This window comes from Streptopelia decaocto, assembly GCF_964273445.1.
Source record: "Streptopelia decaocto genome assembly, chromosome: 1".
Classification (NCBI taxonomy): domain Eukaryota; kingdom Metazoa; phylum Chordata; class Aves; order Columbiformes; family Columbidae; genus Streptopelia; species Streptopelia decaocto.
The window spans coordinates 194,729,433-194,746,954 of NC_138663.1; the positions used below are offsets into that span (position 1 = coordinate 194,729,433).

General features: G+C 36.8%; 1 protein-coding gene across 1 annotated transcript in view; it reads right to left on the reverse strand.

Annotated features, from left to right (window-relative positions):
- The window catches only part of CUL5 (cullin 5), a 32,856-nt gene continuing 15,334 nt past the window's right edge, over nucleotides 1-17,522 (reverse strand). Inside the window, exons 8-19 of the mRNA XM_082068168.1 lie at nucleotides 16,631-16,724; nucleotides 13,724-13,854; nucleotides 12,871-12,978; nucleotides 12,002-12,066; nucleotides 9,730-9,862; nucleotides 9,060-9,191; nucleotides 8,281-8,404; nucleotides 7,356-7,531; nucleotides 7,076-7,237; nucleotides 6,265-6,383; nucleotides 4,811-4,934; nucleotides 1-3,629 (exon numbers count right to left, since the gene is read on the reverse strand). Of these exons, the coding sequence (XP_081924294.1) occupies nucleotides 3,435-3,629; nucleotides 4,811-4,934; nucleotides 6,265-6,383; nucleotides 7,076-7,237; nucleotides 7,356-7,531; nucleotides 8,281-8,404; nucleotides 9,060-9,191; nucleotides 9,730-9,862; nucleotides 12,002-12,066; nucleotides 12,871-12,978; nucleotides 13,724-13,854; nucleotides 16,631-16,724 (1,563 nt within the window). The 3' untranslated portion in view covers nucleotides 1-3,434. The remainder of the gene's footprint in view (nucleotides 3,630-4,810; nucleotides 4,935-6,264; nucleotides 6,384-7,075; nucleotides 7,238-7,355; nucleotides 7,532-8,280; nucleotides 8,405-9,059; nucleotides 9,192-9,729; nucleotides 9,863-12,001; nucleotides 12,067-12,870; nucleotides 12,979-13,723; nucleotides 13,855-16,630; nucleotides 16,725-17,522) is intronic.

The window sequence follows — 17,522 nt, forward strand, 5'->3', positions numbered from 1 at the left end:
TAGTCTTTTATATTACATTTTTATTTTGCAAGAAAATAAATTATACAACTTAAAAAATAAAATTCAAAAATTAAGCAGTACATCAAAATAGTTCAGCTGGACTGCCATACAGAAACTACCACCATTCAAAATTGTACAGCATTATTATCTTGGTAGTGGCACACATTCAAAATTGTAAATACCATACGTAGATAGATATTACAACTCAGGAACTCAAGTTTGCTCAACACTCCAGACTACATATAGTGTATATGACAGGAAAGCTTTCATGTATTGTTTATTTCACAAATATGACCTCAAAGAATTACAAAGATAGCATCCCGGTCATTTAGATGAAAATAGAAAACAGTTTGAGTTTAAGATAGCAAATCTTTCTGTAAAACTATCAAATCTTTTTGCCAATTGTATTTTTAAAATTTGCACTTTACAGGACAATGGCATCCCAATGCAAATAAATGCAACATGTGAATGTTCAGAACATTAAGTTTAAAAAGGTGAAAACGAGAAAGTCACATTGTCTTTTGGAAATGTAATTGCATTACAGTCATAACAAACGAAAGATAGATGAGTAAGACTAGAAGCTAGGGACACCAACTGTGGGAAGAGGAAAATGGAAGACTTCAGAATTGAAACTGAGATCCTCATCAAGTTGCTGGGACAGAGAAAGATTTAACAGTATTTCTAAATTAAACCCAATAAGAGTGATTTCCCCCCCCTTTTACATCAGATTTCATTCCATAGCTATTCACCGTGGCAGTGTGTGTGGCAACGTGTTTTTCAGATGCAGCACCTCTTTAAGGTAGGTCTTTGGACATATATATTCATAGCTAAAAATTGCAGCCTTAAAAGTGCGTTGTTGCCATATTGCAAGTGAAGACTAGTTCATTTTCATTTAGATGTCTACCCTCCCCAGGTATCTCTTTGTGCCCCAGGTGATACTAGTTTTAAGTGCATATTGGTGAAAGCGACCTGACGAAGGATGCTAAACGTGATTCTGCATCTTGAACAAATTTGCTGGTGTGAGTCTCAGATTTAATAAAAAACCCGACATCCATTTCCGATATATATTTAAAGAAAAATGACCATGTCATAGGCACATTACCACATTACAAATTATATTTCTGCATCCCGGGTGTTGAGAAATAGCTAGATAACATTGAGGTTGTGTTATTTTATATTTATTAGCGGAGGGAATGTGCGGCTCCTTAGCTTTCAGCAACCCGTTGCTTTCCACATACACTCGAGCTTTCTAAGTAGTTGTATCTGAGATGCAGTCTCTTAAACATCTCTCTCAATTCTAAATCAATGGCTTCAAAATCAGAATTACTCCCCTTAGCAGCTCTTTCTGCACGACAATTTCACACCTGTTCTTCTCTGGTTAAGGGCTGGAATTTTTAATGTTGAAAAGAGTGTGCTCAGACTGTCGTGTTTTCCCTCAGTTATCCCAAGTGAGCATTTATTACTTTTAAGTTACAAAGACTGAAAGTCTTGCAGCACAAAGTTTTTTATTAGAACTTTGTTTTCTACTGTCCAAATAGTTTTACTGGTTAACTACACAGAGCACCACTTGCTTTTGATTCTGAATTGCAACACCGCAGGCCCAACATAAAAGATGCAATATTTTAAACAGCATCTGCTTTTGAGTATCAATAAAAGCATGTAACGTAAGCTGTGGGATTTCAATCAATTGTAATTGGCCAGGTCGCAATTTCTCTCTCTCTTGTTCATTAAACTCTCACTACCAAAAATTTCTTACTCAAATAAATGTCCAAGTACACACCGTTCTCAGACAGTCACATCGGCATTTCCGTTAGTAACAGAGCCTGCAGCCTGTTCGAGGGTGCAAACAGCCGTTCTTGCAGAGTTTGCTTTTACACCACTCTTCCTTTATACTGTACTGCAACCATATGAAAGCAAAACTCCTCTAACTTACTGGAAGGTTCTCCTTTTCGACTAAGTTAATTGTATCTTCTTCCCCTTTCAACCATTGAAGAAGATGAGACCTTTAGATGTCATACTTGAACTGGTTAATTACAAAAAAAAAATCGCACACTTGCCATTTATAGAAGAGTATTCATACAGAACTGTGTAAAGCACAACTTACCTTTCATCCCAAGACAGGCACCCTGCTCCAGTGATTCGTGTTATCAGTCCAGTACATGATGGGACATTTCAGAGCAGCAGAGAGACAGGCAGTGCCAAACAACTACTTAAGATGATTGAAAACAGAAGAGGTAACATGAAAAAGTTGAAATTCCTGATGCGTATTTGGCACTCTCTCTGCATACACTAAACAAAGTATTTTTCCTTGGCTTTTTACCATTTTCGTTAGAATAGTATTCCTACCCCGCCAGTTTCAAAATAAAAAACAGAGGGTTTGTTTTTCATATAGAGATATTGACTTCTACGCAACAAACCAGTCCAACTGGGTTAACCTTGCACGTATACATAAAGTTACCAATGAAGAATTAGTACAGGGATCTTCAGGTGTTATTTTCTTTCTGGGGGAGTTGTGCATCAATTACTCTTTAATGCATTCAGATATATATGGTCAACTATTCAGAATACAAATATTAAATGTACAAGGAAATACACTTAATATTTCTGTTTGGTATAAGAGACCCACCCATGAAAACTGCATTTAGAATGAAGCATCATTCAAGAAAACTTTAGCTTCTCAAAAAGGATTTTAGCAAATCACCCGTCCAAATAAGGTAACAAACAACGTATATCCACTTGTTTAGAGCAAACAATCTAAAAACAATGATCTCCTGCTTAAGGAAAAATATCACCCATGACTTGGAATTACTTTTATGTCACTTATGTGTCAATTATTAAAATCCAGTTACTAGATTGAAGCACTGCTCTAGTCAACAGGTTTTAACTGTAACAAATACATAAGAGTTGTGATGCATGTGTTTGTGTCTCTCAAATGTTATTACCTAAAAAGGATCAAAGGCGGACAGTACATGACTCTGTTGATCCAAAACACAAAAGTGAAAGTGCTACTTCTAGTCCTAATTGCATTTAAAAAACCAAAACAAAACAACCAAACCCAAAACAAAACTAATAGCAGTTCCTCAGTGCATGAATATTTGAATATTTTTTCCTTGTGCAAGTACTGGTCATCTAAAAACCCAAACCTGTATTCTTCCTGGTGGGTATAAATCAAATCTACTTGAAAAAGTTCACAATGGGCTCTTCATGAATGCAAGTTTCCCACAAAACAGCATGCTGTTAAAAGTGTGCAACATGAAGGGAATGCCATCATGCTAGCTGAATGAGATTGGCAAAATATAGTCCTCTGTACGGTAAGGCAGGGATTTTAATATGTAACGAAAGTCAAAACAAGTTCTTCTGCAGCACAAACTGGTGTAGCTGTCTGTCCAAGCACCCTTCCATTGATGTTCTCAGCATCCCGCAGAGTCCTTGAACTACGCCATATATATGAAGGTGTTGATATCCGACTCATCTCTTCTGATATATTTGTGCTCTATAAGCCATTCAATTTGCTCTTTTATCATTTTCTTTTGTGGCAAGAACATGTTTTTCAATATTTCTACTAGTTCAGTCTGAAGTTGGGCATTAGTAATTTTCTTCCGCATTTTCATTATTTGGATGATAGCCTCCTGGGGGGGGAAAAGAAAGAAACAGAAAGATTTTTTTGAAATGTCTGGGTGAGGTGACAAAGTGAACACAGCATTAATAGGGGGCTCCTGGTAAGGCAAGACAGCAAGGAAATCTATTTTTTTTCCCTCAAAAATCAGATATATGTTGCATTTCTTAGCCTAAGTAGATATTGAATTGCTTTTACGAAGAAGCTGACAAAGGAAAAGAATGAAACACTGACCAGATGCAAGAGATGTAAGACAAGTCTGGTCAAAGGAGCATCTGCAGTTAAATCTTGTCTCTTCAGTGTGAATTACGCACTAAAACCTAAAGTTCATTCACTCTCTGAGCCGAAGTCACCATTTCCAGAGTGACTTGTGATATACCTTGCGAATATCTCATGAAATGCAAGCTTAATGTCAAACTGGAACTCACAAGGAGTTCTCATTTCATAAATACAACCAGGCACTAATCCTTTTGCTGCAAGTATGGCCAAGATGTCAAGCCAGATGGTAAAATTCACAATGTGCGTGGCCTGGAATCTAATCTGACTGATAGAAGAGACCTGAAGGTAAAATGGGATTTTTGAGATTCCATTGTAGGTAATGATCTCTGATGCCCCCCCATTTTTATTTTTTATTTTTTTAGAGCTGTCAGCTGAAAAGATCTGACTTGAGTACCTGACTGAAGGACAACCAACCGCAAAGCCAGAAGCTGCAGTTTGTACATCCAAGACGTACTCAAAAACTTCCCCTCTAAAGAGAAGGCCTCTTAACAGGTCATACTGCTATTACTAAAGCATGATCCACCTCTGAGATGACTCTCTTTATACAGCATAGCTGGAGCGATCTCAAGATCAACAATACTGTTTGTCCATGTTGGTGGCTCAAGTCAGTCAACTTTACCGTCTGCTGCCACCACACTGTCATGTCTTCACCACATGCTTACAAACTGCTTTGTACTCTTTAAAACAAGTGACGTGGTACTTCAGAACAGGAGGCTGATAACTACAAGCACACATACACACACACGCAAAACCCGGTATTCACAAAGAATCCAAGCCAAATAGCAAAATTAAGTTCCAATGGGATTCAAAAGAGTTCATTCCATACATCAACACCCAAATGTGGGCAGCAAGCAGCAGTGATTAATACAACAGAAGAAATGAGGTGATTGTATATTCCTCTGGCAGTTTACTTGCCTGGGTTCGTAATATTCTTAGCTGGACTATTCCTTCATTTTCCTCTTCCCGCATTCTCTCTGTAGTAAGTTGCAATCGACCAATCAAATTTATCTTGCCCCTTTTTTGAACTTTAGCGTTTTTTCTGAAAAAGTTGTATTGTATGAAAATAAGCACAAAATGCATTTTCAATTAAGGAATTCCTATTAAACTCAAGTGACAGCAGCAAGGAGTACCATCACATATCGGATATTTACAGGCTATTAGCATGGCAGTAGTGAGACAGCATCATAGAATCAGATAGCTGGCTGACAAATCAAACATCAATGTCTCCACACAATAAACCTGAATATACTAGCATCATTAAAAAAATCCATCAGATGAAACTGACAGTGTCCAAAGTTGAAAAATCACCAGTACTATTTTAAAGAATAAAGTTCCAGAGAAATATATTTCAGTTTAACGATATAAGCCTAGGGTTCTTTAGAGGAAGTTTTTACAACAAAGTTCAGGAAACGCGACTAGCTTGTTTTTCATCAGAACTGTCTGTCTAGCAGAAAAAAAAAGACAAATAACAGCTGTTGTAACAAAGACAGCAAAAAGCTGATGGCATTCTTCAGTGGCTACCCACAAACTTTCTGCACAGACTGTCTCTTCTGCCATGCCCTCTCGCTTCCCAAAGCTCATGATCCTGATGACAGGAACAAACATCATGGCCCTGGGCAAGAAATGAAGCCCCAAGAGAGCAGATTCATCACCTCTCGCTCTTCACAAATCCAGATATGCAGCTGGTACTGAGAATGAGGCCCTGAATCTGAGGTTGCCAGCAAGCAGCAAGTTCTAATCATAATCACTGATAACAGAGGGAGGCAAAACCCAAAGTAAAACATGCTGAATGTAGTATATATGATTTAGATATTATCTCTTTATAGTATCTTATGCTCTGAAGGTTTTCAAAGCACCAGTAAAAGAGTGCTGCAGCTCTCACTTCAATACAGACACTCTCTGGTGAAAGCCATGCCAAAAACCCCAGCTTTTGACAGCATACCGTATTATTAAGCATTTTCACTTCCTTTTTTTAAACTTATCACACTATTTTTGAAACTCTGTGTAATAATCAATACAGCACCAGTGCTCTGCTTACATACTGTTCCCTCCCATGTAAAATTTCATAGGCTTATTAGCAACAGGAAGACAGCGAAGCCTCCAATTTTGCACCTCACCCCTATGTTTAAGAAATTTAATTTCACAGAAATCAGAATCATAGAAACATTTGTCTGAAGGGGCAGCTGGAGGTCATCTAGCCCAACCACCTACTTGAAGCATCACTATTGCCAAAATTAAGCGAGGAGAGGGCAGCAAAGCATGTGTCTAGCTGAACCTTGAAAACTTTTAAGGATGAAGGTTAACTTAAAGTGAATTCCTTTAATTATAAAATAGTACATTGTTATTTTACTTTTCAAACATCATCTTACATTAAACTGAACTCCTGGTTCACCGAGAAGAGGGTTCCTTCTGTAAAGTCTTTGGGTGAATTGACTTGAGGTTCATACAATAAAACCTGACGTTTCAGCTTTGGAAATGCTACAAGAGACTACAGAGAAAAGGGGAGGGGAAAGAATGAAAATAAAACACCAGACTTTCTAAATGGAAACAATTATTTTTTAAGAACATAGTTCACTGCTGTGCAGACTGTAGTGAGGGAACCACATAGCCTTGTTTGGAGCTGCTAGAGGCAACACAAAGATACTAGTAAAAACAATGAGGGGGCACAGTTTACCAAATCTCCTTCTGAAATGGGGCAGCACAAGTAAAATCATACAAAGAAGTAAACCGCACAAACTCATGGCTATGGAAGCAGTGTTAAGTCTGATTTACACGATTTCTCTCTTTATTCTTGAGCTAAATAATTAAAAGTCTGCTGGAGCAAACTGAAGTTATTTTTAAACAACATATATTTATTGGGTGCCACTGATTGCCTAGAATTAGATCAGTCCCACTCCACAAACCACAATCATAACTGTGTGTTTAGGCAGCATATGGTCAAAAAGGTCTTGCTGTTTCCAAAAGCTTAAGTTACACAATACTGGGCAGAGAGAACATGTTAATGCAAAGGTGGTGTGTGCTCAAGAGTAGTGCAAAGAGCAGCCAGCATTACAACTGATTAATTAGCAAGAAAGCCATTCACATTTCAAAGTGTTATCTGACAGTGCTGTAAGAATACTAATCCAGTATTTTGAAGTACAAAAATCAAGAAGAAATCTCTTTCAAGAGAAAGGGAAATACCCATAAAGTCCTCCTAAGTTCTGCATCAGGGAGTTCAGTTGCCAGTTTAAGATTTTCAAAGCTGATCTTCTCTCTGGGTCTTTGGTTCCACGCAAACAGCACAGCGAGCTGAAATGTTGTTACCTCCAAGTCATACTGGCCAACCTCATTCTTAAATGTTATCTGTGAACAGAATGACAATTTTACTTACAAGCCTTTCTGAATCACAAACTTTCTTACTATTATAAATACACAGAAAGTACAGTCGTTGAGACTGATACACTGAAAACTATACGCTTACAATTCCGTTGGACATGAGGTGGTGCCAGTGCAGTTTTCTACCACTGTGATTCTTTTTATAGAACTCTTCAACTTCTGGGATGAGATCTTCTAGTTCCGTGGGCAGTGAGACAAACACTTTTTCAGAACTTCGTGACCAGGCACCAGCATTTAAAATTTTAATATTCACAGAGTCAGCTGTAAGACAATATTGGATTCTATGAATCTCCAGGTATAACAGAGAGATAAACAAAATGCATTCTTTTTTCCTCCTCTGAATATATTTATGGAGGACTGAATTTTCAGAAAGTAGCAGGGTGTCTACCTACTTAAACATTACAGTACTCTACACCACTGGCTTTCTGCCAGCAACACTGATTGAAATCTCTGGTTTTTTTAGCTTGCCTCTGCAGAGCTCCTTAAGCCCTCGTGCAGCTTTAGACCTGATGCTTGTAAGCACTACTCGAGGGTTTGCAGCAGTAGCAGGTCCAAAACTGGATGTTTCTCAGCCTCTCTCATCAGTAAAATCTAATTTCAGAAATGGGATTTAAGCTCTTCATAGTATGCATGAGGCTCTCCTGCTGGCAGACAGAGGAGCGCAGCAGGAGGCACTCATGAAGAATCACGAGGGCATAAAAGAAACAGGTAGTTCAGGCATTCACCTGGTTGATACCCATTCAAGCCCCTGCTTGGAATTTAACTACAAGAGTAGGGAGTCTGTATGTACAACATTGCTCATAATGAAAACCCACAATAACTTAAAGAATGACATAGCTCTGGTGTCAGTTGTAAGAGAAAGCAGAGGCTACAGACACTTCCAGTGTAGTAGCAACAATGCCCTGAAGACTATGTTCAACCTGCAGTCCATACAACTTTCAACTCAAGATTCAACAGAATTATTTTTCACTAAGAGAAATGAAAAACAGCAAATCATTTGAAAACAATACCTGGTAAAGCAAGTTTATTATTTTTGTGCATTTCTTTGAAGGCCTGGTTCAAGTCTTCAGACACTTTGATATCCTGGAACATTCTAGCCAGCTTGTTTACATAGTCTGCTGGCATTCCTACTTCCTGCATAAACAAACAGAATGCTAAACTATGACACAGACAGCTATGAACACAAAACTTTTTTGTTTTTTAAATAGGAAACTCAAAAAATGAAGACCATTGAAGTACACAGGTACACACCTTACAATAACAGTTAATCTGCAATGCAATATACAGTTTTTTGCAAAGATCCTCAGTAGTTATCCCTTAAAGGCATATGATGATTCTTTTAAAGAAATCCAAGTGCTGAAGAAGGTACGCATGCACTACGGAATCAATGAATTCTGAGACTGAAGGAATGTTTAAGGCATGCAAATAATATTCTTCTCTACATAACATTTCACAATTAGAACACATCTCACATTATTTACATACCTAAACAATAAGTACACTGCATTTTGCTCATTTGCATATGGAATATATGAACCCTTCAGACAATCATATGTGAAAGATTTAAAAATCTATCACTACCACTATTAGGATCAACATTTCTCTTAGAAAAGAGCTAAACTGTTTTACTTGCACAAAATATTGCAATAAAACAGAAGTGTAAGATGTCCTGAGTGGCCTGCAATTTAAGACAGGACTCACCTAAGCAAGAATATCTAAGTTCAAGAGTGGGAACTAATACCGCAAGCAAGAGGCACAACCAAAGAAAGAAAGATGTCAGGCTACTTACTCTGAGCCATTCCACCATATTCTCCTCAATTTCACTATCAGCTGATATATCTAGTATCAGGCGTCTTGTTAAGTGAGCTTTGTGATATCGCATGAAAACATCTTTATTCTGTACATATTTAAGTACCAAAAGCTGTCAAAAAAGTAGATTTTAATACATTTATTTGCACTGTCAGTCAGACAAGTGTTTGAATGCTGATCTAATGCCACAGCAGACTACGAAGGAGGAAAAGGCTACTTGATGTTGCATTAAAGCAACTGTGTTAATACTATCACAGCCATCAGCTATGAATCTTTGATAATACCACACCTCCAACTGCTTCATTTGCCAACCATTGAGAATTTTCTCTTAAATCAGAAAAGGCATTGACACCATATGTAAAAGTCTCCTCCATTATTTTCTAGACTTACATCAGTTACTGTAATACATTACAGTCTGATATAGGCACTAATGTAACATACTGATTTTGTGAAGTGAAACAGAGACATGAAACACTCCATGGTTTACAAGATCTAAACACACACGCTTGGTGGCATAATAAACTCTTTTCCCTATTATTACACGTTACATAACTTTTTTTACCTAACTTTTTGAAGATCAAAGCCTCATCCCACATAGGTAAATAAATTCATTTGTCAGAATAATCAGGAAGTAGAAAGCAAAAACGTACCACTTCTTTAAGCTTTGCTTCAATTTCTTCAGAGGTTAGTTTTTTGCTTAGTGGTGTTTTTCTTAGCAACATGTCACAGTAATTAGCAAGAAGCTCAGGGCATTTGGATTCAGGCTGTGTTTTCAATCCAACACTAAATAAAAGAAGAACAACGTATCTTCAAGTTGTATAGAATCCTGCTATTCTGGAGTAGTCACACTGTTAACAAGACAGAGCACTCTTTCCTGACCCCCTTGGCAAGGATCCCAGTACTGAATTCATATCCTTGTTAAACTAATAAAAAATTAAGGATAAGTCCCTTTTCTTCTTGAAAGAATAAATACTAGCAAACATTTTGAGACAGCTTCTACAGCTTGATCATTCCAACTCCTTTTAATTTTAGAACTCCAACAATGAAGGATTATGTTGAAACTACAGTTTGAAAGAACTAAATATTGCATGGCAAGAAGTGTTCCAGTAAAGAAGTAACAAATGCTATAGTGAAATGCTTCATTCATCTTGTCAGTATACTCAAATGAAAGTCTCAAGAACAGTCTCCTACACTACATTTTACAGACTGCAAAACCCGACAGGATAAGATTATTTTTAACAGATATAAACAGTGAACTAACAGTCCAGGGATTAAAAACAGATTAAAGTTGAACAAGTTGCTACAGTAGACAGACTGTGGCTTTTCACAAGGCACGCATGCACAAGGTCATATTCTGAACCTGTGTCTAGACTAGTGAATAAAACAGTGCCAAGGACCAATCCCTATTTCTCCAGGCAGACGGCACCACCTTGGTTGCCAGTCTCTAGAGCCCAAATCAAAGGCAGCGAGTCAGACAGCAGGTAAGAAGCTGTGGGGATGCTCAGGAACCCAGCGTTCTTGCTCATTCTCTCACCCTCTCATTAACTAGTGTAGACAGTGCTAAAACTCTTTAGACAACCTTTTTAATTCATGTAGCAGCTTGCAGGCTAGTGTCTTCTGCCCTCCTAAAGACCGTTTGGAATAAAAGCAGATGTCTAGTATTTTGGTTATTACAAGACATTATTTAATCAATGTGTTCCCAGGTATTTCTGAGGAGGAGTCTTCAGGATCCTGACAGCAATGACAAATTACCAAATTCCATATTCTTATGTTGAATTTAATAACACAAGTTAAGCAGAATGAAGTTTCATTTTACTTAAACCAGGCTGTGTTTGTAGACGCCTTGAAAGACCTTGGAAGAAGAATTCTAAAAAGAAGACCATTGCCATCATGGTGGTTTCTAAGAAATCACTAGGCAGGTTTAGCTTTAGGAGTGAAACAGTGTGAATGAGGTATTGATTTGGATGCTCCCAGGGGAAAGGAAAACATTACCTAAAAAACATCTCTACCTTGCCTATATCTATACAAAGCACATATCCAGTCTTTTGTGAACATGTCCCCCCAATAATAAAAAACCAGCAAGGCTAATCCATGTCCAGGCTGACCATTAGTCCAAAACCAAACACAGTAAGAACCAGAATGCTAAGCAGGTATTTATACCCATCCATCCCTAAGGAGAAGTAACTGGAAAGAGAAGCTGGCTGCCTGGCTACATAAACTTTGTTTCCATAGCAAATCAGGCTACAAACTACATGTAACTAATCCGAACCACCTGAATACATACAGATTCCTATTCAAGTGGCACATCACATATTCAATGTTATCAATTAATGCTATCAATTAACTGACTGGTGCCTTCTCTTGGCTGAGTTAGCAGAGTGGCTACTGTAAGCACGGTTTTTCTTCTTGAGTCACACAGGTCTGCTTAATCTACTAGAAAGTGTTTAAACTAACCTGGTTAATCCTGCACTGAAACAAAAATGTAACACCCAGACAGGTCATACCCACAGCTGGCACAAGATGTAGGTGGTTCCACCTTCACCAGCCACAGTTATTACCATAAAGATTGCTGCTGTTTCCCCCAGGACTTCTGCTGAAGTTGTGGCAGAGTTATACAACTCAGGTTTTGGAATTAATAACCCAGGAAAGTATTATTTAATTCAGCTAACAAATTGACTCCTTACTATAAAAGAACAGATCCCAAGCTACTACAAACTTGAGTTTAAACCAGCTGCTATTCAGTAATCACTGCCATGTGAAGAGCATCTTACCAGAGGTTGATAAACAACCTGAAATTCCATCAAGTGAAGAACACAAAGCACTTTTAAACATAGTGTTACATTTTGAAGAGATATTTTAAAAGAGAAGCTCAATCTTTAACAATTTTAAAAGCTTGATTCACATGAAGTTTATGTGGCTTACCCCTTTTGCTTCAATGGCAATTCAAGTTTAAATATTGTAGCATCATTCACAACTGCTTTGTACGCCTGAAAAATAATTAGAGATTATTAATTTACTTCTTTAACATACAAATCACAAAGATTTTGTCTGTATTTTTAGATTACTCTAACATGAAATTAATCTGATTTTTTACCTTAGTCCAAAGTTTGTGGATTTTATGTTCAATTTGAAAGTTCAAACCCTATGACTCAATTTCCCATTAACTGATCTTTTGCATTTTCCTCTTTTCCATTAACATACTACTTTCCTTTAAGCAACAACTTGGGAAGGGACTGCATGGAGCAGGTTGTGTATCTGAAGTAATGAGACTGCGCCCAAATATGTAGTAAATTCTAAACAGGGTGTTTCAAAAAATGGCTCCAATATATTACAACTACACAAAAATTTACAAATGGTTTAATGAGCTATCAAGTTTTAGTAACCTTTTAATAAATGCTCTACGTTCCCTCCACCTGCTGTGCAGACAGCATCAAGATGACAGTTGATAGTTCATGGTTGCAGAGATAGAGATACGTTTCAAACCGGGTTCATCTTTTTGAAACACCCTGTGTACTACTGCATCAGATACTAAGGTGCTCAATACAAAAATCATCTTCAGACGTACTCTACAACATTGCAAACCTGAACATCAATGCAACTTTATGCACAACTACAACACAAATTAAAAGTTAATCGGTAGTAAGTTTCATCAATATTTCATTCTGTCTATTTACTTGAGTTAGAGCAGCTTCTAGATTTAATAGTGAATGGGCACAAGGATTTCAGAGACATCATAATATGAATTACAACAATTCTTAAACCAAAACCGAATGATCGGCAGAAATACACACCTTATCTCTTGCAGTGAGAAATCTTGGATCATCTTGAAAAGCTTCTTTAACCAACTTACTAAATCGATTAAATAGTGTGAGCAATTGTTCTACATATTTCTCAGAATCCTAAAGAGGTAAAAATCAAATAAAAAAATGAGGCTCCACAGAATTCAGTGTGAGCTTACATGCAATTCCCTAATCTGTAATAATGTAGTATCCTCAAGCCACTACGAATGAGCATTTTATCTTTATTCTCTGTACTGAAGAGCTCTACAGCATCGAAGCCTTAACAGAGACTTTCAGGATAGTATTTCCAACATACAAATATACATATGTATATATAAAAACTTTCAAATACTGTATAAGAATTTATAAATTTTAAAGAAGTTTTCAAGCACCAGTGAAAGGCATGTCCTAATTGCTGCAGATACTCAGACCTCCTAGACCCAGAGGAAAAGATGATAAAAAGCTGCAAAAGAACCATGAGGAAAAAACTTTCATTTCCACACTGAACAACCACTCTCGGATTAAAAACAAATATCAAACTTCATCGGGAAGTCAGAATTCTGAGAAAATTGATTATGCCTTTTTAAGACGCTAACACAATCCTACTATATAAGTAGGCCACACAATTTATAACCTTTTATTTACTGCAAATGAGATTCACGTTTTAAAGCTACAACTGAAAATGTAAGGAATAAAAAACAAATTCTAAAGATATTTAAAACTTTCAGTGGATCAAAATTTGATGTTTAAACATAAAATCTTCAAAAATTATTTCTATTCACATGTATGTCCCACAATTAAAGAATATTTAACTTCTGCAAAGTTGTTTTTACATTGTTATTTTATTAAAAGCCAATACACTTACAGTAGTAATAGTTTCAGCAGCTGCTACCATATCTGCAAGTCCAGCACTAACAATATGTTCCTCCAAGTCTTTTAGCATAGGCTCTATCCCATTCGGAACTTTATCCATCAGTGAAAACATTAAATGCAACTCTGAAAGATACAAATACTGTTAAAACCACCAGTCAAAGACCTGTATAAAAACAAATACAACATTTCGGCCAGGGATAACTCAAGTGGAACACTGAGTATGTAAAGATCAGATAATCCCTTAAAAGGAAAAATGTTTTGAATACTGTCCTAATTCTGGTCCCACAAGGAGATCCTTCTGTAGGCAAAAAGAGATATTTATTGCAATGTAATATTTGCTTACACATATAATATCACAAGCAGAACAAACTGATCGTGGACTCAGATTCTTTTTCTGATAGAAAAAAAAAAACAACATTGATAGGTTTGCTTTGTTCCTCAATATTATATCTAGAGCGAAAGGCGACAAAAGCCAGAGGCCCTGTCTTTGTTTTCTCCACAACACTTTTGTCAGCAACACCTGCAAGACCCAGTCACCACAGAGGGTGAAAAAGATGTTATCAACTTCTGTATCACAACAACTGTTGCAGAACCGAATCGAAAAACAATGCACAGAAGGAGAAAAATCCTTTTAGAATGTAACAATGCAAATTAAAGAATGGAAACAAGATCTTGCAAGGCTGCTAGAGACAACTCACAATGGGCTCAAAAATGGGATTTCAGGAACAAGAAAAAAAGAGTTAGAGGTATTCTCAGTGCAATTTACATGTACTGTAAGTGATGGCAGCATACATTACATAGGGTAAATCCAAAAAGCTTGCTCAACTTTTACTAGATCTTTTCATCTGTACTTTAAAGAAGGGTGAAAGGGAGGAAGAGATCGTGCAAAAAAGGAAACGACATTAAAAGGTTCTACAGCTGTTTCTGTAAACCAGTGACGGCATGAATAATTCAAGAAAAAAAAATAAATCAGTGATTTCTCCTAATAAATAATGACAAAGGAAGACTTCAGGTGCATCCCTAAAACTGTAGGAACAAAAACCACCCAGATTCTTCAAAGACAGAGATCAAAGTAACAAAACCAAAAGGAGTATTCCACTGGAATTTCTCTCAGAACACATTATGGACACTGAAAGCAAAAGAAATGCATATTGTAGTTGTTGGGGCACTTAAACAAGTTCTGTTTTCACTTTGTATTCATAAAAGTCAAGTTTACTTTTTATTTCTGTTATGAAATACTTCAAGAATAAAATTTAGGCCTCCCATCCCCAATACTATAAGCAAACAAAAACGCACTAAGCAAATTCTGAAGCCTGTTTGCAAGTTACGACATCCTTGATGGAAAACACTGTGCCTGCCTTCCTTTGCATGGTATGTAAATATTAAGTGCTTAATGTAACGGAGTATTTTACAGTAGTGTGCTGCTCACAGCCAAAAACTCAGCCCTTTTTTGTCACATGCTGTTTAATAAAGGAAACATCACGAAATACTTTGGGGCGAATAATACCAGAAAGCCACATGCATAAGCAAAGTACAGCAGAGAATACTATCGGATGTACCTATTACTATGTATAGCTCCAGACTAAGTATATTTTAAACCATCTGCATCTGCATCCTTCATTAAAACATTTTAAACAGCACTGGTAGGTACAGGAGGAGAGGAAAAAAAAATATTTGAAAGAGATGCTTGAGTTCTTATGTACTGAACAGAAGTATTTTGCAACCAGGCAGTATCATGGGGCAGAGACGTAGCCATAAGGAAAGAGAGAACTGTGTGAATATTTCAACAAGTTTCTAAAGAAAGATGCTTCGGATGCTATAGATGAACCCTTCTGAAGCTCTGCATTTAAATAAGCCTGCTGTATTCTCCCAAAGGCTGTAACATATACTCATAAGAAGTTTGGTGGCTTTCTACATTTAGCTCTGGACTACTGCCAGAAATCACACTGCTAAATGAACAGATGAGTATGACATAGTTTTGAGGTCAAATATTTTCTGAAATGCTAGCTTTAGAAGTGAGCATTTTCTACACCATTCTAAGTCATTAAAAAGTTTCCACATTTGCATAGAAATTAAAATTTCATACAGACATTAGTAAATATTCCCTGGCTGCAGGATACTGAGACTTCAAAAAAAATTAACCTGTGATTTCAGCTTTAATTTTTTTCAATTTCTCTACTTGAATTATTGCATTTTAATGACTTGTTTAATTTATCATACAAGGCCAACACAAGACTTTTGAATCACACCAACCTCTCAAATTATGGCAGCAGAGTTTAAAAAAACATTTTGAAAACTGTAAAAAGGCATGCAGAGCTAACTTGCAATACTCACAGTGACACACTGGCTATAAAAACAGATTAAAAACTTGCAGAGATTTTGTTCATTGACCTATTGGTCCTGCACCAATAATCAGAATAAGTAAAATGCATACTTGTTTTTTAGAAAAACAGCTTTGTAAAGAAATGCTTCACTTTCTTTTTCCAGGGGACAGTGGGTAGTGGAGGTGGAATGTAGGGGGAGTGTTTGGATCTGAACTATCAAAATAGAAAATAACGCACACGCAACATAAACGAGAGTTGGTCAACATGAGGAAAATAGGTTGTAGGAAAAATAAAGAAAACAGAGCACAAAATAATATTTTCTTTCAAGTAAAATGAAAGCTATCCAGTCATTCAAATTAGGGTATTGTACATACAGATTTCAGAAGCGATATAAAAACCAGTAACCAATGATGGTAATTTTTTGTGGGTTAGAATTGCCCACATGCAGTAATATTTTATCTATGGAACACTGCCACCATCTATTAAAAACAGTAATTTGATATATCTACAAACAAATCTATTTTTGTGCAGCCAATGCTGAGTTCATCCTGCACTGTTCTTTAAGCTTCACTTACTTTCTGTTTCATTTCGTTTGATCATGCCTTGGCATTCAGCTAAAATAGTCTCTTTAAAAGATGTCACCAGGGCATTGACGCAGCACTCCATTAGCTGAAATATATTAAATACAGAATTAGTTCGTTTAGCCATCTGAATACTAAACTCTGATCTGTCTAAAGTTTGCCACGACGCAAAATCTAGCCTGTTCTCAAAAACTATGCTCTATAAAATGATTAATTCATTCACTAATTCATAAAAATACATGTAGTTTGAATAAAATCTATACAGGGAACGTTATTTCTCCAAAATGTAGCAGTGGTAAACTCTCTTCCAAACCAGTAATGAGCTTAATATTTCTGTCGCCTCTTTTCTCTCAAAGAAGCCATCACTTTTGGAACACCAACTACCCTACTTAGTTTCCAAGCGTACATCCAAGAGCTCAGAGCCGTTCTCATTCCAGCACACCCTATTTGGACAAGGCTGGTTGGCTTGAACAAGACTCTGTGGCTGGATCTAGAGCAGAAACTGTTTGTACATGTCACAACCACCTCTCTTTTGTCAGCCTCTTTACATAAGTTACAATTTATATCTGTGCTAAATTTACAGCTTAACAGAAGACATAAAATACATTTTGATCCACTGCAGAAAATTCAGATTTAAAAGGTATTTATTTAAAATTAGTTGTTTCCTGAACCAATTTGAACACAGACAATCATGAACTATTCACTGCAGTTAAATCTTACTCAAGAATCTGAACTATGTAAAATATTGCTCAAGGGGTAGAAGGGGCAGGAAAAAAAGAAAAAGTATCCTTTATATTAAATGGCCATATTTCAGCCTAGGAGGAAATCTAGAACAGCATTAATGAAATTTCTACTGCTCCTCTTGACTGCAAGGAGCAATAACTCT